General features: G+C 39.0%; 1 protein-coding gene across 1 annotated transcript in view; it reads left to right on the forward strand.

The window, feature by feature from the left end:
• Positions 1–23,441, forward strand: part of SYDE2 (synapse defective Rho GTPase homolog 2) — a 42,201-nt gene extending 18,760 nt beyond the window's left edge. Inside the window, exons 3-7 of the mRNA XM_032217431.1 lie at positions 155–1,251; positions 4,265–4,391; positions 13,099–13,280; positions 17,541–17,772; positions 21,560–23,441. Of these exons, the coding sequence (XP_032073322.1) occupies positions 155–1,251; positions 4,265–4,391; positions 13,099–13,280; positions 17,541–17,772; positions 21,560–22,044 (2,123 nt within the window). The 3' untranslated portion in view covers positions 22,045–23,441. The remainder of the gene's footprint in view (positions 1–154; positions 1,252–4,264; positions 4,392–13,098; positions 13,281–17,540; positions 17,773–21,559) is intronic.
• Positions 23,442–24,641: the final 1,200 nt, after the last annotated feature.

Raw genomic sequence — 24,641 nt, forward strand, 5'->3', positions numbered from 1 at the left:
CCAGTCTGCAAAATCAGAAAGGTTGGGGAACTCTGATGTAGATGGTGCTCATCATCTTTCCAAATAGACATTTTTTTCAGATCCTGACAAAGAAGTAGCCTTTTCATTTCCAAGTATTTTATTTTTATCTTCTCTTTCTTTTCTTTTTTCAAAGGTCCTGGAATCATGTCTGCAAGCAAGGCAGAGACAGGAACAGCAGAATATTCTCCTCCAAGCCCAAACCCATTGAAAAAAGGTGGCTCGATAAACTGGCCTTTCCCTGATAAAATAAAATCCCCAAGAACAGTCAGGAAACTTTCCATGAAGATGAAAAAATTGCCTGAACTCAGCAGGAAGCTCAGTGTCAAAGGAAATTCAAGCCATAATAGCTCAGACAATTCTTTGTTGCTTAAAAATAATTGCCAGGAGGTAGGCCATGCACCGTTAGCTTCTTCTGGGAATGTAACAGCAGCTGCTAGCAGGAATGTTATAAGCCGGTATCATCTTGATAGCAGTGTATCCTCTCAACACAGCTATAAAAAGAAAAACAGGGGGACTTCCAAATCCTCCAGCAAAGGGGGCTACCTCAGCGATGGAGACTCTCCTGAGCTTATAGCGAAATCAGGGAAATACGGAGCTGAAAGCAGAGTTGGGAAAGGAAAGGAAGTATTTGCAGGTAACATGGGTAATAAATCAGAAATAGACATTGATGCTTTTCGACACTACACTTTTGCTGACCAACCCAAATGTTCCCAGTACATATCTGGACTCATGAGCATTCACTTCTATGGTGCAGAGGATCTGAAACCACCGCGGATGGACTCAAAAGATGTCTTCTGTGCAATTCAGGTGGATTCAGTAAATAAAGCAAGGACCGCTTTGCTGACTTGCAGAACAACATTTTTGGACATGGATCACACTTTCAACATAGAGATAGAAAATGCTCAGCATCTAAAATTAGTGGTTTTCAGCTGGGAGCCCATGCCAAGGAAAAACCGGGTCTGCTGCCATGGTACGGTAGTTCTTCCTGCTCTTTTTCGTGTGACGAGGACTCATCAGTTGGCAGTAAAACTGGAGCCTAGAGGTCTTATCTATGTCAAGCTAACTCTTCTGGAACAGTGGGAGAATTCTCTTGGTGGAACAGATGGAGAACGAGAACCGATACTCTTCGGAGTTGATGCTCGGAAGGTTGTTGAGAAGGAAAATGAAGGTTTGATGGTCCCTCTCTTGATGAAAAAGTGCATTACGGAGATTGAAAAGAGAGGTTGCCAGGTAAAGAAGTAAAGTTTTGTCATTGTGCTATCTTTGTATACATACATACATACATACACACACACACACACACACACACACACACACACACACACACACACACACACACACACTGTTATTTAAATCCAAAGAATACAACCTCCCGTACCTCATTATCTTCATTTGGATAGCTGGCCACCTTCTTAACATTGGGGTACAAGATGAGATGAACAAAAAGAATTGTCCTTTTTTGTGCAGCCTACAATCCTTTTGCATTTGCCAAATTTTAGGTGACTAGCCTTTAGGATTTCCAAACCAGTAGTGTAATGGTGGCATTTGTATTTATAAGGGCAGAAAAATATCAAACAGGATGTAAGGTTCAGAAATTGTAATTAAACAAAACTGAGAGTAGAGGGTTTTTCTTGTAGGGTAATTTTATATGTTGCTTCTGTGAGAATTGTAGGCATTGCCCTACAGATGTTGCTAGTATCACAGCAGACTGTTGCATCATTCAGTCATAATAGGATTATTTACTTTCACTTCAGGCAACCGATATCTGATTTTCTTTCCCCTATCTCAAAAGCTCAGAAATCATGAAGCCCATTAGAACGATTTCTTCCTGCCTTCATAAAATTCATGGGAAGCAAACTGATTTTAAAAAGATGTCTAACGTGGCTATACAAAATGCTTGGCATGAGCTGTAGGCAATTTGTTTTTCAGTATAACAAGTAGCCTGTCCTGTAGGGAATTTGATTTTCAGTATAACAGGTAGCCTGTCAGCCACCATGCTTTTAGAATTACAGTGGATGTTTGACAGGATTAAGAAAATGCTCCAGGGCAGCCTTAGATATAAAGATATGTGCAGAATATGCACATCTGGGGTTAAAAATACAAGTGGGTAACAGAGTCCAGGAACACCCACAAATCTCACCCCAGTATTCAGCAAATGGGTATCACTGGACATCTTTATGCACAAAGATTTCCTATTATGGGAAATCTCAATGTATTTAAACCTTTTAGATCTCAGGTTTTAAATGCAGCCAGATTTTAAATGTGCTTTACCTTGTCCCTTCGACCATAAGAATGTAGTGCTTTTAAGGACCATTAATCTAGAAATTTCCAAAAGGAGATTGAAAAACATAACAAAAGTCTAGCAAATATATTGTGGTTGAAGTTTTTGTGGACTGGGCTCTGGACAAAAATGTAATAAATGAGTTAGTATTTGAAGTACCATAATACTCTTTGGTATTTAATGTTGATGACTAAAGCTTTTTTATACTGCTTTAGTTTATATTATGAAAGAATTATTTATCCAACTTCTCCATTTGTTAGAGAAAATGTAATCCTGAATTTCAAGTAGCATGTAAACATTTAGTTCTGGTTTAGACGCTATCACTGTAACAGGATGCATTTATATGAGAAATATTTGGATTAAAAAAAATACCAGATATATTCCATGTCTCACTCTCTTACATTGCATTGTGCAGTAACAAAGCTTCACCCTACAACTGAAATAATTCATTTGTAATAATGAAGCATCTAAAAGAGTGAGTGATGCACATAGTGTGTACATGAGGTGCTACTGTTATTAGTTAAATTTCTATTCCAGCTTCCATTAAAAATGCTAAGATAATACAACTTTATTACTATAACTTATTTTCCCTTTTATGTTAGCTATAATGGAATTGCCTTTTAAAAAACTCTTAAGATTACTTCTACTTTTGCTAGGAAATAAGCGATTTTTCGTGGTATGATTTAGATTTTTTAAAAATTTTGTGCTGAAACTATGTTGGTCCATTCTTTAAAGCATATATATTCCTAATCAGAAGGGTTCCTAATCAGAAGAGCCTTTTAAATGTTTTACTGCTAGCAAATTGCCTGCCCATGATTTCTTGACATGTGATATTTGGCTGTACCATGCAGAAGAAAAATATGTGCTTCTATAAAAACAGACAAAACATCTTTGTAAGTCCAAATTGCAATAAATGCATCACCATAATTTAATTAATATGGATAATTTATTATTAAAAAGATAATAGTACAGTGTATCCTTTTCCATTTTCTCACTGTAAGAATAACTAGATCAGTGCTGCATTGAGGGAATAAAAACTGGGTTTGCAGTTTTTGGTAACTAATGGTTTATTTAACCTCAGTTTATTAAATAACCCAGAAACATCTAGGTCCCACAACACCCTAACCCTATAAATCATATTTTACAGCTCACCCTCAGTGCAGACAACACTTTATATAGGAAAGAGTTCATCCTCATTTCAAGATGCAGGCTTCTGTATTTCAAAGTGAGTGTCGATGGAGATTCCCAATCATCAAGGTCATGGTTGTCCCAAGGGTGCTTTTCCAAAGGCAACTAGGCATTCTTGGAGGTTTTTTTCCTTGAAAATGTTTTGCTTCTCATCCAAGAAGCTTCTTGAGTTCTGAAGAACTGAATTGAGAACTGAAGAAGCTTCTTGGATAAGAAGCAAAACATTTTCAAGGAACAAACCAACAAAGTCCAGTTGCTTTTTGAACAGCACATTTGATTCAAAATGAGTGTTTATCCCTGAGAAAGCCCCTCTATGACATTTTTCCTTGACTTCTTGGGAAAGGATTCTAATAGAGTAGGCAGGTAGACTCTACTAGGGTAGATAATGCTGAAGGTAAGATGGAGCTAACCCATCAGTTTGATGACTAGGACTGAATGTAAAGTCCCTGTGAAAGTTTACAAACTCTAAGCTTTTGTGGTAAATATGGATAAACTTTGGTCTCGTCCTATTATACCACTCTATTCATTGCAATTAAAATAGCTATTTCCTCTCCATTACCACAGTTATTTAGCACAGTCGATATGCTTAATGCAACATGGATAATTTTGCTTTTTTCTGATAAAGATTTTATTTCATACAGGTTTTCCTTCTAATCCTTTTAGAGTATATTGAGTACAAAGATATTTAAGATTGCATTTCTGTTGAATATTTGATTTATATTTTTATATTAAACTACATGATGTTACTCTGTAAGATTTATATTTTATTTCTAGGTTGTAGGGCTCTACCGTTTATGTGGGTCGGCAGCTGTGAAGAAAGAACTCCGAGAGGCATTTGAGAAGGATAGCAAAGCAGTTACTCTATGTGAAACTCAGTACCCAGATATAAATGTGATAACAGGTAACAAATTTGCTTTTTATAGAAGGATAAATAAATGCTCAGAATGCCATTGGGGTTTTATTGTGCAGTGTATCATATAAGTTAATATTAAAGGACGTTTTTAACAAATAATGTCCTAAAATCAAGACTTTTGAACTAATATCTGCCCACTGTGGAAATGTTTGGACATGTTGGAAATGTTTATTCCATTTGTATGCCGCCCTATTCCCGAGGGACTCAGGGCGGCTAACAAACAAAGGTGGAAGGGAATACAAACAACAAAACAAAAAGACAAACAAGTTAAAAACAAAGCAACAGTCGCAACAATTCAAGTGGGCTGGGAACTCATCAGCCCCAAGCCTGCCAGAACAGCCAGGTCTTAATGGCTTTGCGGAAAACCTGAAGGGTGGTGAGGGTCCGGATCTCCACGGGGAGATCGTTCCAGAGGGCCGGAGCAGCCACAGAGAAGGCCCTCCCCCGAGGGGTCGATAGTCGACATTGGCTAGCAGATGGTATTCGGAGGAGGCCTAATCTGTGGGATCTAATTGGTCATAATTGGAAACCTTGTCACTAAATGCAAGGTGAGGGTATATTTAACTTTGTAAGAACAATATTGTCAGTTTTGATATAGATTCAGTTTTGTTCTGGATTCTGGAATAATTTTGGTTCCAGATGAGTGCTGGCTGGAGAATTCTGGAGGTTGAAGTCCACATGTCTTAAAATTGCCAAGGTTGAGAAATGTTGTCCTAGAATTCTAGTCAATATGTATGAATGGAACCTAAGCATGGGTACATTGAAGAAAGCATGGCAAGTGCTTTATTGTATCTACTAGTATAGTACAACCTTTATTGTCATTGTACATCATATATACAACATAATTGGTTATACTGTCAGTATATTCATAGCTTAATAAAAAAAAACTGTGCAACAATTACTATTTAACGGCTACCACATCTTGATATAAAGGCTAAATCAGCTGTAAGGGTCTTATGAAACTCTTTTTTAATGAAAGTGGGATTTTTTTTACATTTCACTGAAAACAGAAATTCTAAAGGCATGAACCAATGACCCATCTGATTTCAGTTGCCAACCCCAGTACACTGATGGGAAACTTGTCTGAACATAGCTTCTTTATGATATATGCTGTGGATCCCATCAATCAAAGCCTTCTCTGCTGTGGCCCCGCCCTTTGGAGCACCCACCCTCCTGATTTTCCATAAGAGCGTGGAGACCTGGCTCTACCAGTTGGCTTGGGGCCTTGATGGGGGAATTTCACACTGAAGGTGGTTGATCAACTAATAGCAGTCTCCATCTCACTCCCTGTATACTCTCTCTTCTTCCCCATCTTTAGTTATAGTTTGTATTTAATTGTCGTTTCGATGTGATTTTATACATTTATGGTTTCATTTTAATGTTGTAAGCCAGCCAGAGTCCCCTTGTGGTGAGATGGGTGGCAAAAAAAATTAATATATAATATTAATATATGTATAACCTTTCCTTTCTTCACCCAAGGTTCTGACCTTGGATTGTTTAAAACAAAGCTAGAGAGGAGAAAAGATGGTTGCTTTAGGGCTCCAGATGTGGCTTTTCCCTCTCCCCAGTTCCAAACTGAACATTGTCTGAGGGTGGCAGCTGAACATGTAGGTTTCTTCATTTTTTTTTAAATCTGGGAAATGAGCTTGCTCTACTGAACAAATAAACTAGTGTACATTTTCTTCCATTCTCTTCTTTTGAAACCAACGTAAGCTTTGTATAAATCCAAATTACATTTTTGATCAAGAGGTTCTTGGAGCTATGAATTTATGGAATATAGGAAAAGCTTTTGAGAACTTCTTTTACATCTGGCAATAAGGATGGAATTTATTATTTCCCTGAGATAATTAACATATCAGCTATGTGCACACTGAAAAAATTGTACATGTTTGTATTATCTACCCTCTTATAAATCAGAAGGGTAAAATGTAAATAATTTTATTCCATATTATGCCCCAAACAGCTTCCCTGCCCTTTGTTATAGGTTTGCAGGAGTCTTTCTTAAATATTTATTGTAGTTGAGTCTGTGCAGTAGTATGTTTTTTTCAAAAAAAGTATACATTCTTGGCTTCTTATGCAAAAGAGTTAATTATTTCTTTCATTTGAAATGTTTGGACTGTTGAATGCCATTGCTTGTGCGCCTCAAAAATATTCAAGAGATGTTAGAGAGTTCATAGGTGTGCAGAGGTTCTAAAGGCCTTGGGGGTAGAAACATCTCAATAGGATTTTGCACAGTACAAAACAGAAGTGGGTGCCTGTGCAGGCAAGAAACAGGTGGAGGATCTGCACCCTTAAGGAGAGAACTCTACCCAAAAACATTTTGTTACACATTCTAAAGTATCACCCCCAGTATAGATGAATAGAAATATGGGATACCATCTTGAATCATGTGCTAAACTTTCTCAGTGGTTTTATACGTTGTCGCACAGTTGAATAAAATAAAATTTATAACTTCCTTTTTAAGGAAAATTCCTGTTTTACACTTCTTGGATGACAAGAAGGTCTCCAGAATGGAATTTCCTGTAGGGATGGACAGTTTCAAGCAACGTTGTTTGAATTACAGCTGTTTTGGAATTAGAAAGTCTCTTGCCTTCTTTCCTCTTTTTGTTTGAGCGGCCACAGCTGCTTTTATTTATATGCACAGAGTCTGAATTGTAGAGTTCCCCATAAAGAGTTTGCTGTCTTAGAACAAGCATTCAAGAGCCGAGTTTGCTGTCTTAGAACAAGCATTCAACAAGAGCCGAGGTGGCGCAGTGGTTAGGGTGCAGTACTGCAGGCCACTTCAGCTGACTGTTATCTGCAGTTCAGCGGTTCTAATCTCACCGGCTCAAGGTTGACTCAGCCTTCCATCCTTCCGAGGTGGGTGAAATGAGGACCCAGACTGTGGGGGCGATATGTTGACTCTGTAAACCGCTTAGAGAGGGCTGAAAGCCCTATGAAGCGGTCTATAAGTCTAACTGTTATGCTATTGCTATTCATCCTTAGAGCTAGTATCCTATTTTCATCAGTGACCAGCCAATTATTGTGGGACGTTTATACATACCACATCTGAGGAATAAGCCATACTCTTTGAATGTCCTTTGCCTCTGTTATTCACCTCTGAACATGATAGAGTTGCAAGTAGGTAACAACTCTTGATATATAAGCCTTTAAAAAAGCCCTATTGTCTAATGGCCATCATGTAATCTGTGAGGTTAAGCACAATTATTTTTGTGCTTTGAAACCACAACATTAAAACATTTGACCCAGTCCAGTCACTGCAGATGTTCCTATCCCTAAAGCAAAATAGGATTTTGTAGCTGAGAATGGGTAAAAATAATACATTTTCTGGCTGCCACACACATTACAGGGCTTGTTAATATATGACTATTGAATTGTTAATCTTGTCTTGTAAATCTTCAAAGTCCATTATTTATGATTTATTTGGGGCATGCAGCAATGGAGGGATAGTTTTATATAGTAGCAAGAATAGAAACTGGAATCAGCTTCTGAGTTTCATGTCCTAAAAACCTCAGCTTTCAAGTTTAAAAAGCTACCTCTCAGTCATCATTAATCTTAGTTTCCCAAACAGCACTTGTTTAAAGTTCAGAAACTGGAACGAGTTGATTTGATTATTTATTTGTCATAGCAAGTGGAATTCTGCTCTTTGCTAAGAATGCCAAGGAATCAGACTTTTCCCCAACTTCAAAGCTGCAGGTGACACCAAAGTATGAATCCTGTTCAGGGGTGGGTTTCTCGCCCCGTTCCAACCGGTTCGGTTGGAACGGGGCCGGCGGCGTCCTCGTGCACGCACGCAGTGCACGCATGTGTACTAGCGTCTGTGCGATGCTCCAGCTGCTCCTGGAGGATCGCGCAGGCGCTGTATGCGTCCTGCGCATGCGTGGAAGCGCAGAACTCATCAAAACCGGGTAAGGAGTGCAGGCGGGCGGGCCCTTCGCCGTTCCCGGAAGTTACTTACTTCCGGGTTCGCCGACCAACTGGTTCGCGGGGACTGCCGCGAACCGGTTGAAACCCACCCCTGCTCCTGTTCTTAGAATACATCTCCAACTTGGGCAAGTAAGGAGAAAAATATCTCTGCTGATCTAATTAAAATGAGCACTGTTGGAGAATGGACATGCCAGTATTTACATTTGTAAAGGTTAGGGTAGTATAATACTAGATTTTTGTTTTGTCTGCTAACCTAAGAGAGTTTTGAATCAGATTGAGCAGTGGCGTCTAAATATTGAGGAATGTCTTTCAAAGGGCACTTTATTGAAAGAGAAGCACCTTGTTAAGAGATTTGCATATCTCTAATAAAGTAATAGGCATTGTTCTAGTAATTTGCCAATCTTCAGAATTCCTCTTCGGTGAAAAACCACTTAATATTTTCCTTTTAAAGTCAAATACTTTTTCAAGTCTGCGTCTCAAAGGTTACTTTTCTTCCTCTTCCTCTTTTGGAGATCTATTCTGTTGCTAAGGAAATGCACATTTAATTATTAAACTTTGCCTCGGAAATATTTCTGTGGCTGGCACTGGCTTACAGTGAAAATGCACATGTCATTCAGAATAATGTGCCTTAGCAAATTTAGCAGCTGGCTGATTTCTGATATTTCTGCATCGTGTCTGCTTCCAGCCATGTGAACTCTCTCGTAGTAAAGTATACCGTATAGTTGACAGTTCAGTGGGTTAGAAAAATGAGAAATTAATTAGGTGGATTGGAGAAGTATGCGTTTTCTCTCATTATTGCCTATATTCTGTGCCAGCGATGGTTGGAACAAGAAAAATAAAGCTGTCAGGATATGCCAGTCCATAAAAAATAGCTGCCCTCTTTTAAAGGGTCTCTAAAAGGAGAACAGTGTAGGGTCAGAAGGCTGACAATTTGTTTCATAGAGGAATGAAGCGAGAGAAAGTGTTTTGAAAAGGAAAGACCAGGTGACTTGATTGCAGAGCTCAGTGTGGCTCCTGTGAAAAAACATTCCAGAAGTGCCTTCTTATTGAGTACTTTTAAAAATCCATAGCAGACTCATTTCCTCTTACTTAGGTATTTTGTGCTGTCTCGGAGCAGCTCCTTTGCTCGGAAGATAGCAAAACTCTGTTCGTGATTAGTTCCCCTACTCCTATGCTTTAAAATATTGAAAGCCCAGAAGTGTTATTTACAAGTATTTGATCCTGCTGTTGATTTAAGCCTTTCCTAAATTGGGATCGTCTGAACCAGAGGTGTCCAATCTTGGCAACCTTAAAACTTGTGAACTTTAACTTCCAGAATTCCCCAGCCAGCATTCTGCAAATATAAGTCCTCAGGTCTTAAAAGTTGCCAAGATCGGACACCTCTGAACTAAATGTTTGGGTTTTAGTACATCTGGAGATTGTCGAGGGAAAAGCTGGTTTAGATTGCCAATTTGTGGACAATCTTTCCTTGAAATACTTAGACAAAAAAGCAGTGTTTTTAACATGCAAGATTCTGAGGGTGACACTGAAATTTTGTAGTCCCAGTAACTTTCTGAATCCCCTTCTCTATGAAGAGTAGAAATGGAGCCCCTTGCTTTAATCTTAAAAAGTCTGTTCTTTAACAGAGTCTTCAGTTAACACAATTCACATTACAGTTGGGTCATAGGGTAAGATTTGTGGTAGGCACACTGAGTCTTGCAACAAGTCTTGCTTTGTTAAGAAAAATTCAACAGTGGTATTTCTGTCATGGTTTGGGGATTAACAAGGCCTTTATTTGCCAGATACTTAAATTGGTATCTCAGCTTCCTACTTTCAGCTCTTTGTTTTCATTCTGTATTAAACAGTACAATTTATTAAGGCTCAGCTTACATTCGGCGGCTTGCATGAGCGAAATGGGAGCAAAGCAATTAAAATCTGAGTTTAGATTTTAATAGTTCAGGAAAACAAAAATATCTGTGTCTTGACATTTTATAGCCCAAAATGTAGCATGGGATTGCAGAGATTCCTGAAATAAACAGGATGTTGTAGTTTAAACTGCACAAAGATTGTGTTGCTTTGCCTATGATGGTGGTGGGCAACTTTGGAGAGGTTGAGGAGGTGCAAAATCAGCGACTCAGCCTTTCAAGCAAACATGCGATGCCTTCTAGTAATAGGGAAGAAGCAGTCAATTAATCCAATTTATTTTGATCAAAATCAGATTTTTAAAAAAGATAAAGGGACACTTAACAATGTAAAAAGTAGCTTGAAGAGACCTCCAGAAATATATTGCTCATAGGACCTGAAGGCATTTTCCTAGTGATGTTATTGGCTACCTTTAAAAACATCTGTGTATAGTAAAAGTGTTATTATCTGATTAAAATAAAGGAATATAACATTTGCAGTTTGATACCTGAGAAGAAATGAGACTGCTTCCACTACTGTGTTTCCCCGAAAATGAGACAGGGTCTTATTTCCTTTTGACCCCCGAAATAAGCACTTGGCCTTATTTTGGGGGAGGTCTTATTATTTTTGAGGTCCAGGTGAGGCAAGCATGGTCACCTCATGGATGCTGCTGTGTTGCAATATTTTCAGGAGGGGGGGCTTATTTTAGTGCATGCGCTCAAAAGCCTTATTGGGCTTATTATCCGGGGAGGTCTTTTTTTCTGGAGAACAGGGTATCAGAGTAAAAGGGAAGGTTGGGTTCAGCAGGATCAATATTAATCTCTGTTCCCATCCTTACTCAGATTTTTCTGAATTAAAAGGCTGTGATTCAATTCAGTTTTGAATTCTTCCCTAATTTAATCTCTTTTAAAAAAAAAAAAAAAACAATAGACAAAGAGGTAGACCGTTTTTAAAAATCTGACTTGGTTTGTTGTGTTTCCATCAAGAACAGTTTTTTAAATGTTAAGGGAACAAGCAAACTAATATAATTTTTTCACTTGATAAGATCTATTCCAGGGTCCCCGATCTGTGGACCATGGACCAATACCAGGCCATGGCCTATTAGCAACCGGGCTGCATGACGATGGACCAGTGTGCACATGCATGCATGCTCACAGCCCAACTCATACAAGCAGCTGGCTGGCCATTCATAGCCGCCCCACTTGCACAAATGGCGGGCATGTGCACAAACTCACACAAAGGAAGCCATGTCCGCACATGCATGCACCTTCCCCTCGCACAAAACTATCCCCTCTTCCCCCCTCTCCCTTTGCGCTGGGCCACCATCCGGGAAAGGTCTGTTATGCTTCTTTTAGCTTTTGGAGGAGGGAACTAGTTGTGGTGTTTATGTCTGTGTGTATTTACTCAATTTGTACAGCCACCTACCTCAAATATGTAATTCAAGGGGCTAGCAATGTTTAACAACAAAATAAAAACGTTATAATAAATCAATATATAACATAAGCTGCCGCTGAGATTAAAAAAACCCAACCAATCATAATTAACATAATCAGGATGTGGGCTCAACTGCCTCCTTTTACTTTCACCTATTTTGCTGTTTTACTTTTAACAAGTCTACTGCTTGCTTGGGTTTGAATGTCTCAGTATAACATTTATTTATTAATCCAATTTATATAGCTGCCCATCTCAGAAACATGTGACTTTGAGGAGCATACAACAAAAATAAAACAAATACTTAAAATAATTATCATAAATATATGTCCACCTTCAATTAAGGGCTACACATGGCATTTGAGCGTCCTCCTCCACAGAAAACTTAATTTAATGGAAATTAAATTAAGTAAATCCAACACACATGACTTATTCCCCATATAGTTAACAATGCCAAACTTCTGTTAAATTAAAATTGATAATCTATTGCAACTGTTGGGGATCATGTGCATGATAGCAAAGCAAAAGCAGATTTACATACCACTTTTTAGTGCTTTACAGCACTCTCTAAGCGGTTTACAGTGTCAACATATTGCCCCCAACAATCTCAGTCCTCATTTTACCAACCTCGGAAGGATGGAAGGCTGAGTCAACCTTGAACCGCTCAGAATCGAACTCTTGGAGTGAGGAATGAGCTAGACTGCAGGACTGCATTCTAACCACTGCACCATTACAGCTCTTGAAATCTGAGTGGGACTGCATTTGATTCAAGAACTATACCTTAGAGCGGCTTGCACAATTTGTAGAGGCTGATAAATTAAAAAGGAAGGTGGGCTACAAACGAATAACTTGGGTATTTTCAATGCTGAATGCATTGAGTTTTTTTTTAAATGCCACTGGGCTGCATATGGCAGGAACTAGAGTGGATGAGGTATGTGTGAACAGAAGGAAGTTAAGACATTGCAACAGAGAGGGCCAGCATCTTTGTCCTGAATGTCCAGTTCCGAATTTTTGTTTTAAATGACATGAGACACAGTGGAATTAACATATGTAAATAAGAATCAATAAAACATTTGCAACAGTTCTGAGCCGGGGACAGAACAACCTACATTCTCTTGTGGTTGTGACTACTTAGAACATTCTGATAAAATGTTAAGTGTATTAAAATTTAGAAGTGATGTAATGCTATCATTGCTATTCCCAGTAAAGTTTTATATTAATTTTGGCATTTCCTTTAAGGAGCACACAACATAGATAGAATAAAAGAAACAAGAACTAACATTCAGAGCTATAAATGATTTTCAGATTTCACACACACACACACATATTGTGCATGTGTGTCTCCAAGCTACCCAATTTTGAGATAATTTCTGCATGAGCACTATTGATTGTCCTGCTGAAATGTGACTCTCTGATAAATTCATTACACTTTGTTTTCCCTGCATGCCTTGTTTAGGTATCCTCAAAGATTATTTAAGGGAGTTGCCTTCTCCATTGATAACTAAACAACTTTATGAAGCAGTATTGGATGCCATGGTAAAAAGACCTTTGAAAATGACAGCAAATGGATGTGAAAATGATTGTAATGATTCAGAATATACAATGGCTCTCTTGGATTGCCTGCCAGAAGTGGAGAAAGTAAGTATTTGTTAACCCAATGAACTACTGCATGGCTTAAGGCAGTGGTCCCCAGCCTTTGTGGCTTGGTAGCCTAGCTGTGGGGGAGAGGGGAATTGGTCCTCGCCAGCAGCGGGCCAGCACCCATGCATTCTAATGCCGCTTGCAACAGTTGAGCTGCACCCATGCATGCTCTGGCTAGCTGCTTGTGGGCCCCAGTTCCAAATAGGCTAGTGATCTCCAATCTTTGCAGCTTGGCCTGACTGGGAGGAGGAAAGGAGAACTGGACCATTGCACTGGAGTGGCCCAGTTGCCAATAGGTCACCGCCCAGTAGTGAGCTGCAGCCCAGAGGTTTGGGAATCCTAGCTTAAGGAGTACAGGTCATTCTCGACTTCCAACCATTTTCATTTGGTGACTGCTTGAAGTTACAAATTTACTGAAAAAAAGTGACTTATGATCAGTTTTCATGCTTATGAAAATCACCATTTGCAATCTTCCCAGCCAGCCTCCGAGAAGCAGTCAATGTGGAAAGCCATATTCGTGTAACAACCTCACAATTCACTTAACAACTGCAGTGATTCACTTAACAACTGTGCAAAAAAGTTCATAAAATGGGGCAAAACTCACTTAACAACTGTCTTGCTTAGCAATAGAAATGTTGAGTTCATTTGTGGTTGTAAGTCAAGGACTACCTGTATCACTTTCACTTTTTCCCTCCTTTTCCCCTCTTCAGAATAAAACTTTGGCTTGACTTCCGGTGGCTTCAGCTAAGTTGGCTCAATGAATTGACTCACAAGATGTTAAAACCACATCAGGGATTCTCAGCATTTGTGATACCATGATCTCCTAAAATAAATATATTTGTGCATCTACCTCTGGATAATAATAATATAATGATTTCATTGATTAATTGGAGTTAACAGTTTGGCAAAAATATATCAGTTTTCATTGAAATGATGAATGACATATAAAACCCTATTTTTCATAGGAAAGATGAATTTCATTTTGATTGCAAACCTGGACTTTATTTTTGAGAAAGCCGCTATGTTCTACATTTATTTTGGATTGATATTTTTCTTTTTATAGCAGCAGTTGGAGAAAATGAGGACTCCTCTGTCAGCTTGTTGAGGGAGCGAATTCTGAGCTGGACTTGCATGCCTTTTTGCTGGAGATTGTCAGAATTTGCTTTGATGTTGCTTGTACAAAGCAGCTGTTGGTTTGTCCAGGCTGAATCACAAGAAGTGATCCTAGCTTTGCACATGAAAGCCATTAGAACATATTCAATCTGCTCTATGCCAACCGGGCAGGTTGGCTACCGGCTTGTCCAGGCAGAATAGGAGCAAGTTCTAGCAGTAACATTAGCTTTGCAAAGTCACTTTTTAAGAAGATTTGCTGGAATTATTCTATAATCAAGCCAGTCTATCTGTGTATGGCAGAATAGATGCAGCATGAAACTTGCATGCAGTTGCATTGAAAGAAAGGCTACTTAAGTATTCCTTTAAAAAAGATTCACCAGTCTGCCTAACCTTAATCCTTCCAAACCCTCAGTAAGTTGTTTAATTCCCTTCTCCCTAACAAGTAGGAGGAAGTGATGTGAACATGATTTGGGGGCTTTCCCTCGCTGCTATTGTCTGATGCCAGATAAAGGTAGACAGTTTGTATAACCATTTCTCGCCTTGAAATGTTTGCTTCCAGGAGAAAAAAAAGAGATAGAGATCAACACCAAAACATTGCCTGAAGCTACTCAGGGTTGCTGTTGATAATAGCAGATTGGCCCGCAATACACTAACACAGTTGTTCAATTATTGAGGCAAGTTGGATTTCGCTGGTAAATTAGAACAAGGGTTCTGAAATCTACCAAGATCAAGATGACCGTGATATGGCATGAAAAGTAGCTCGCTTCATTTTATTTTAGTCTTTGGAGACTGTGTGGCGTTTTGTAGCCCAAATCAGAGAGCTTTGGTGGAGCAAATTGTGAGCTGTCTGTCTGGGGGTTTGAGTTAAGTATGTATGGGTAGAAAAACAAGAAAGTAAAGTTCTATTTGGAGAGATGGAAAGAACAGTGGCCACCAAACAATACGAAGCGGTAGATTCCTCCCACTCCATTTTGGTAAGCCGTCTTATTTTGGAGGCACTTCATTCAACCTCTTTTGTTGATATTAGAAAAGTATAGATGTGCTGGAATTGAGGGAAAGAGGCATAATTAGGGTTCAGGACACCATACATTAAATAGGCATGGAGTTATTCCCCTGATTATGAAAGCTTAATGTTTTAAATGCTTTGTAAGTTAGGCTGAGAATAGGAAGTACCCGCGAGCACCTAAACCAAGGGACACAATCACCTGGAGCCCTTTGCTCCTTTAGCCTGATTGTGCAGGTGCCCCTGTTTGTTCAGCCGCTTTTAACTTTGGTGGTAAGCTTATCCAGTACCAGAAATCACAGTTTTTCTGTGTGTTTCCATTATCCTACATAGCAAAGAGAAGCGCATGAAAAAGAACATGTACCTTTAAGGACACCCCTCTGGCAAATCTCACCAGGAGTCCAAACTGGGGCAAACCTTATGGATTTGGATTGGAAAACATTTATCCTGGACAGTGTGGGGAGGAGAGATTTGTTATGCATGTGCAAAGCAACGAAATAATCAGATCAGTTTGGTGATAGCAATATGATCTAATGGTTTCTTTGAATCCGATCTCCAACTCACATTTTCTGCACACTGTCAAATAATATAGAAGGATTTCATTCAAAGTTTTTGGTAGAGACAAATGGTTTTCAAGCAAAGTTGAACACTGTGAATACTTAATGAATATTATACACCTAGTCCTGAACCATTCATTTAGTGATTGTTCAAAGTTACAATCGGTGCTCATGCTTAACAACTGTCTTGCTTACCAAGGGAAATTCTGGTTCCAATTGTCATAAATTAAGGACTATCTGTAATGATTTTGATTTGGTAATAATAATTTATTAAATTTATGTGCTGTCTAACTGCCAGCTACTCTGGACAATACACAAGGTTTTTCTTCTGGCAAGCTACTATTTTCGGGCACCTAAACCTGAAACATGCTCCTTAATTAATTTTATATGGTGTCATAAAATGCTGAACTACAATGTGGAAACTTATTCGTCTGTTGCAGAGAACCTAGTAAAGGAAACCAACTGTAGCCTTTTATGGCCAGGCAGCTAGACAAAACATTTTTCTAAGCAGAGTTGCTTCCCTCAGATCTCACAAAAAGATGGTTTTATTTACCATCAGCATCTCTCCCCTCTTTTCACTATGCTTTATATTTAACCCTAGACATGTTACTTGATCATATATTTCCCTTTCTCAGTAATTTTGGTTATGATAGAGCACTTCATAAATTATTGCTTTCAGCTAATAGCACCCCCCCCCCCCAATGTTGGTTAAATTATCTTCTGTCTTTGCATTGGAATGCCAACATAGATTTTATATATGTTTTCACTAGTATGGTATCTTTTTTTTAAAAAAAAAGAGATAATTTATTCACCTTGCAATCTGCAATAGCTGTTGCAAATAAAGAGTTATAGATCACAAAAAAGCCCAAAACAAAAGAATCCAATTAGGCTGAGAAAGACTTTTTTCTGAAACTTCAGATGGTCTAGTCAGATAATAATTACGAGCTGGATTGTGTGGCGTTCCAATTTTGGTAATGTAGCTTCCTGTGTTCTTAATGAAGTGGTGGGAACATCTTACTATGCTTGTTGGTTTTGGCACAAGAAAAATTACAGTTTCATAGAAAGTTTGCCTGTGACCTCAAAGAACAAAGAAATCAGGGGAAAGGACTCTTTTTTTGCAAGAGAGATGAACCCCAACCAAATATTTCTAGCCATTTAATTCAGTACCAATTATGGGGCAGTGTGCTATTTAGTTTTATTTAAATGCAGTGCTATTAAATTGGTTCATGGGACTAGGCTGATTGTTAAAGCCTTTCTCCAAGCTGAGGATTGATGTTTTGGGGTGGTTTACGTCCAGGTAAGTATGCAGAAAATTGCAGTTCACTGGCCTTTGCAAAATATTTCCTTAAGGGCATGTATAGAATATTGAGCAGCTGCAAAATCCTCAGATCTGTCTGCTCTTCTGCTTCACAAAAAGGTATTTTTGAAATGTTATCTTAAGTGGACACTGCTAGTGGGCATGAATGACAGTGTTGTGATGGAATTAAAGGAACAGGGCCTTCAATAATATTGCCACTGCCTTTCTTCTTAATTGCATTTCCCCCCTGTGATTAATGAACTAATACCATTCTTCTTTTTCTTTAGGCTACTCTAAAGATGCTCTTGGACCATCTGAAACGGGTGGCTTCATACCATGAAGTAAACAGAATGACTTGCCAGAATTTAGCTGTGTGTTTTGGGCCTGTATTACTTAGTCAGTGGCAGGAAACTACCAGCCACAACAACAGAGTGTTCACTGATTCAGAAGAGCTGGCCAGTGCCTTGGATTTCAAGAAACATATAGAAGTTTTACATTATCTGCTCCAGTTGTGGCCAGGTAAAAAAAAATCTCACAATGGAGAACATTTAATTTTGTTCAAAGCAATGTATTAATCTGTTGCAGTAAAAGCAGTGGAATCCCTTGCATTGTTCCAACTTTTATTGTAGCATAAACTTAAGACAAATTTATTATGCCATATTATTTATACCTGTTATTATGGCATATCAATTACAATATAACTTTATGCTATTGTAACCATTTTTTTTATTTCATAGTTATATAAAGTAATATCTTGCTAATGTACTCTTTTTCTTTTGCATCTGTTCCAGGCTTATGTTTTTTTCCCTTAAGTTTCTTTAAAATAAAGATGAATGAGATTATTATTTTTTGCACCCATAGTAAGAAAATAAGATCCAGCCATCTTAAACAACTGGAACTGTTTGTTTATTACCAGTGCCCTGAAGCATCCCCATTGACTTAACTCAAGGACTATACTCATGGCCATTGTCTCTTATGTCCAAAAAGCATCTCTTTTTCATGAGCTTTATTCGCCCCTCCCTTTTTTTGTTTTTACAATTAGGGTCTTCTGCCATTTCCTTCTTTCTCTGCCCTTATTATTGGATGACCTTGGTTCTATCTATAACGTCTCTGAGGCAGATATGTAGGGGTGTAACCTTTGGCCTTGGTTTAACTTCAGCAGCTAATTTTTCAGATAGTTATGAGTAGGTTACATGGAACAACTCTTAAGTGTTTTTGGAGCATTTGATCTCTGCTTTAGCAATAGCATCTTCTGGTGGTCAGATGTGTAATGCCACTGTTGTAATGCCAGCTTTACTTTAGCACTTAGCAATAGCACTTAAGACGTATATACTGCTTCACAGTGCTTTACAGCCCTCTCTAAGTGATTTACAGAGTCAGCATATAGCTCCAAATAATCTGGGTCTTCATTTTACCCATTTCGGAATGATGGAAGGCTGAGTCAACCTTGAGCCAGTGACAATCAATAGCAGTTAGACTTATATACCGCTTCATAGGGCTTTCAGCCCTCTCTAAGCGGTTTACAGAGTCAGCATATTGCCCCCAACAACAATCCGGGTCCTCATTTTACCCACCTCGGAAGGATGGAAGGCTGAGTCAACCCTGAGCCAGTGAGATTTGAACAGCTGAACTGCAGAACTGCAGTCAGCTGAAGTAGCCTGCAGTGCTGCATTTAACCACTGCGCCACCTCGGCTCTAATCAAACTGCTGGCTGCAGGCAGGCAGCAAAAGTAATCTACAGTACTGCATTCTAACCACTGTGCCACCATGGTCTCTTTGAAGACTCATTGCTAGCACAATGATCAGGTTGTTAGTTAAACGAATGTCAAGATGTTTTTTTCCCTGAATGCGGATAACTGATATTATCTGCTCAGATAAAACATATGGAAATAAGCAATGTAGCTGCTTGATTGGTGATTCAAAATGGAGTTATTAGTAATCAGGTCCTCAAAAGAAGGTTTTTCTCTGTAAAGGTATCTCCTGGAGGACTGGGTGTATATTGTCAAAGAACTAGCATTAGGCTAAGCATTTCAGCCTCTTCTGTAACTACAGGGTATCATGCCAAGTTCTTTGGCTTTTCAAAAATTTAATTAAACCTTGTGGAGTGAGCTCTGTTCCTGTGAAGGAGTAAAGCCAAACATCAAGCCACTGATTAATGTGGAAAACTTGATAATGATGCTTGTGACCAACTTTTCATTTATCTGTTTATTTATAAATTGAAAAATCATGGCCCTTATTTATTCAGAAAATGTAATAATACTGGCACTTAAGGTTTAACACATGAGCACATTGTTTCAAAGAAAACAATATTAATCGGAAGAGCTTTTGTTGATGTACATGTTTTCTCATCTTTTTAAAACAAGAAACCAGAATTGTTAGACAAGATATACTACTTCCAGGGAGTTATTTGAACCTGAGTGAAAATTTACTCCTATGATTATCTGAGTAAGTGACAGGTTGCATTTGTTGACTTCTGCCTTGTTATGTGCTGGAGTTAGCTTTTTATATCACAACAATCTCCCTTTGCTTCTAAAGGAAAATCGGGATTAAATGTAATGAATATATCAATAATATAACCTCTGGCAGATACAATTAGAAATTACAGAGCCACCGCAGTTCAGAATGGTCTTTGAAGAAAGATATCACATAAATAGCATAGCACTTAGACTTATATACGACTTCACAGTGCTTCACAGCCCTCTCTCAGCGGTTTACGGAGTCAGCATATTGCCCCCAACAATCTGAGTTCTCATTTTCCAACCTTGGAAGGATGGAAGGCTGAGTCAACCTTGAGCCTAGTGAGACTCGAACTGCCTCACAAGATAATATGCCAACCCAAGTAGGAGAGAGATGCTTGGTGTAGTGAATGTTTTTCATCTGTAACCTCGACTTATGACCACAATAGGGACCAGATAATTTATCCTCAACTTATGACCACAATAGGGACCAGATAATTCGTCACACCCGATTTTATGACTTTTTCTGCCATGATCATTTAGCAAAACATCATATGAGCCCGACCTTCCCTGCTGGTTTTCCTCATTGACTTTGCTTGTCAGAAGCTACCTGGGAAGCTTACAGAGGGAGATCACATGACCACAGGTTGCGGCCACCATTGTATATGTGCTACAGTTGCCAAGCACTAGAGATAAAATCACATCACTGCAGGAATGCTGCAATGACAGAAAGTTGTCGAGGTTGGTCCTAAGTCAATTATTTCAGCACTGTTGTAAACAATCGTTAAGAAATGGTCATAAGTTGACTACTCCTTGTATAGGTTTAAGTCTTGAAAGTGCATTCTTCTTTTGCTAACTGTGCACCCACTACAATGGCACTGAATCCTCACACTTTTTCCTCTGGTCCTACAAGATCTTTACTTTTCACGTTATCTTCCTTCTACATTCTTTACAACAAGCTTTGCCTGTACATTCATCAGTTTTTGCATCTTCTGACAAGACGATAGGGAGATGCAACTCCTTCCATTCAGTACTGTTGAAACAATTCAAAGGTCCCTCAGCTTCTTTTGGATCTAATTTCCATTAGTCTCTGCTGCCATGTTCTCTCCATTCCTTATCAAGTCTTACTGACAAAGTTAGTAAAGATGGTAGGAATGATGTCCCTTCTGTGTTCCATTACGCAACCCGAATATTGTGATAAGTAAAATAAGCAAAAATAACAATAGAATCAATAATGATAATAATAGTAGAACCAAAAATTGTAACAATAGAACCAAAAATAGAACCATTACTGCAGAGAGATGCTTGGAAGAGAAACTTTTGCAGTTGAATTCTGTAGCAGTTGTTGGTGAATAAAACATTTGTACTGTTTACCATAGGAAGGCGATAACCAGAGGAGACTTAGTTTCTAGAGCTGTAAAACCATGAGTTCAGGTAACAAAAGTGCCAAATGTGTGTTTGTTCTGCCTGCTTTTTCTTACATAGTTGATTGTAGATCGCCTTTGGAAGCTCTTCTTCGAACTGTACTGTGATTTTGGACTGTGATTAACTTGCAAAATCAACTTGCAGAGTTAATCAGGTTAAAGTTTTAATAGATTCCTTCAGCGGCAGTAGACAAAAGGCATGGTAGTTTTAAGACGAAATGTCCACTAGTTGGCTTTTTCTTTTCCATATAACTTGATTGGCTGGTACCAAAATCAGTACAATAGAATTATTGGCTGTTCAGTGTGCATGCATAAATGCATGTTCCCAAGTCATAGACCGGTGGGAAAAAATAAAATGTCATATTGCTGCTTTCTTTTAAGGCGTACTGTTAAGCTAAAATGAGTTCCAATTATGCTTTATCATAGTGCAACATCCATCAACTGAAGAGTCAGCCTTGCTGGAGCAGCAGTCCTCTGTGAACTATCTGAGGCCTAAGAAACAGCGGCCGCAAATGTTAAATTTAAGCGAAGTCTCTGGGATCTTGCGATCCAGGCCAGCCAGACTGGACAGCCCGTCAAGCAACCGCTATGCAGGAGACTGGACTGCTTGTGGAGAGAACTACTTTGTCGGTCCCAAAGAAGCTCTGAGCGAAGCAGACTATGATGACGTCCCTTCAGAAGAGGCAGAAAGTGGGGACGATGGCAGCCAAGCGGATTCTTCCAGAACGCTGCTTCGGCGCCCCATTTGTGTGTCCAAAGAACGTACCTTTCAGGCCTATCTAACAATGCAAACAATGGATTCTGCAGTGAACCATCAAGTTAACCTTAAAAACTTGCAAGAAAGCATTGATACCCTGATAGGAAACCTGGAACGGGAACTCAATAAAAACAAGCTCAATATGAGTTGTTGATCACTTTGCTTTGCCATGTCTCCAGTTTTATATGTCCCTTCTGTTGTATTCCACCAGGAGAGTATAAGGAAAAGGATTGTGTTTTGGATTGGGGGGGGGGGGGGTTGCTGATCTGTATTATAATTGCATTGGGCAATGTTGGAGATTTGGTCTTTCTCCACCATTTGAAAACTTGTTCCTTTTTATAAAACAATTCTGCAATATTCCTTGTCAAGGTACTATGCACTTAGGAAATTTGAACAGTTTATCAAAGATATATAATGCCTCATTTCTATCTTTGTTATACTGGAACAGTACACTTTGTTCCTGAAACCTTAGCCCTGGTACAGATGTTCTCTCAGAAGAGAGAAGATTAATGTTGCTACTTTAAGTGATAACATGCGGCACAATGTTCTATTATTTTGACACATTTTCACTTGCAACGCAAAGGCTGCTATGTGGGGGGGAGAAGCTTTTTGATAGTTCAGTTGTATGAATATTGATGTATTCCTATAGTAACACTTTCAAGCAACTATTTAAAACTTGCAAAAAATATTTTTCTAACTTTTGTCTTGTAGATATTTATATGTGAAAAAGGTACGCTTCATTGCGCAGGATAAGAGTTTCTTCTCTCTCCTCCAACCTGGTGCTCTGAACTTACGTTAAACTACGGTTCTTTAATTTCCCAGCATAATGGTGATGATGGTGGTGTGTGTGTGTGCGTGAGAGAGAGAGAGGCAGGCAGGCAGGCAGACACCAAAAGGTGGGGGTAGATTAGCATAGGAAATATCATTTCTTCTTAGAGACCAAGACCTGCCACTGCATTAGGTGATTGTGTAAAATGAGATGATTGTGCACTACTTCTACAGTTTGTTCACCCTTTCTCCCCTGCTGATGCGGGAGGTTAGTATTTTTTATGCCCTACTGGAGATGTTATACATGACAGCACTGTAGAAATTAATAGGTGTAGCTCAGGGTTGAATTGGGGAGTCCTTGGTGCTTCCTTGGCTGTTTGTTTGCAAATGTTCATCCAGCTAAGAAGCATCAGCATTTTAATGGGTAATGAAACATCTGCAAGCAAACAGCCGTGCTCAGATAGCACCAAGGGCTCCACAGGACAGTCCTGTGTCCATCTGGCCCACTCTAGATCTGACTAAAGAGAGCTGAAGAGAGACTTGCCCGTTGTGTTGTCAACAATCACACATAAGCAGTTGTGGGATATCCTGGACAAGAAAGTAGTTGGACACTGAGATATTTGAAAGTTGGAACTAAAAGCATACAAATTAAGATATCCATGATAACAAATTATCTAGACACAATGGCCTGTTTGTCACACCTTGCTGAAATTCTGTTTGTGAAACTAAAAACATGTTTCTAGAGATGCTTTGAGACTTGATTGCTTGATAGAGACCCTAGCAGCTACCAAATCAAAACATTTATTGTGGTCCTAAGTCTCTCTTTGCAAGGATTCCTGCTTGTGCCCCGTAAAGAATTTGTGCCAATGTTTTGGCCTCAAAAAGTTTTAAGGCAGCAGGTACTAACTGACCTCCACCTGTTTAAAAGAAATGTTTGATTGCATTTGAGGACCTAATGGCTACTTGCAATGTGTGATCCAGGTGTGCCTTCCATGTCCCTAGCGAGTGGAAAACCACACCAAAGTATCTAAATGTTCTAACCTGTTCCAAACTGTATCCTTTAAATTTCCATGAGTATTGGCTTGGTCTTTTAGCAAAAACTAAAATTTTTGATTTATTGAAGTTAAGGACCAGCTTGTTTTGCCTGCAATAGCCGAGTGTTGCCCTAATTGCTCTCTTCAGACCTATGGGGGTTTGTGAAATGATAGCAGCGTCATCAGCATTTAAGAGAACTGGCATTTTGCGTTGTGCTAGGTTAAGAGGATGGAAATCAGGGTTCTGTAAAAGATCAATCAGGGGATTAATATAGAAGTTGAAGAGGGAGGGGATTATTGTTGTCCAACAGTTATTCTACCAAATTGTCCACAAATATGCACATTTTAAAAAATGTAATGACTTTAAATGCAGATCTTTAACCAGATCAGCCTAATGTTAGCACTGTGCATAAGCAATAATAAATGCAGTCCAGGGTCGATTGTGTTAAAGCATCTCCAAACGGAGTGAACCACGCTTAGGCATTATATCAGTCGCATTGGATTGGAAATATAGAAGCGTAACTTTGTACGCCATTACAGGTAGTGCTTGACTTATGACCACAATTGGGAATGGAATTTTGGTTGCTGTCATTCAGCAAGTCGTCACATGACCACATTAGTCATTTTACTATAGTGGTTATAACAAATCACTGTGGTCATTAAGTGAATCCTGGGTTGTTAAGTCAATCACGTAGCCATACACGCAAGCCAGTTGCCAATTGGCTAAATGGTGATCACATAATGGGGTAGGAAGGCTAGTGTGATGGTTGCAATTGCGAGGATGGATCATAAGTCATTCTTTCCAAGGCCTTTGTAATTTTGAGCCATCATTAAATTAATGGTCATAAGTTGAGTGCCTTACTGTGTATTTTGTTCAGTTTTTTTCTCAAATAGGGAATTTTCCCTTCTCCTATGCTAATGGGAAGCTCCTCATTTTTCATAGTTGTGC

This window comes from Thamnophis elegans, chromosome 5, assembly GCF_009769535.1.
Source record: "Thamnophis elegans isolate rThaEle1 chromosome 5, rThaEle1.pri, whole genome shotgun sequence".
Lineage (NCBI taxonomy): Eukaryota > Metazoa > Chordata > Lepidosauria > Squamata > Colubridae > Thamnophis > Thamnophis elegans.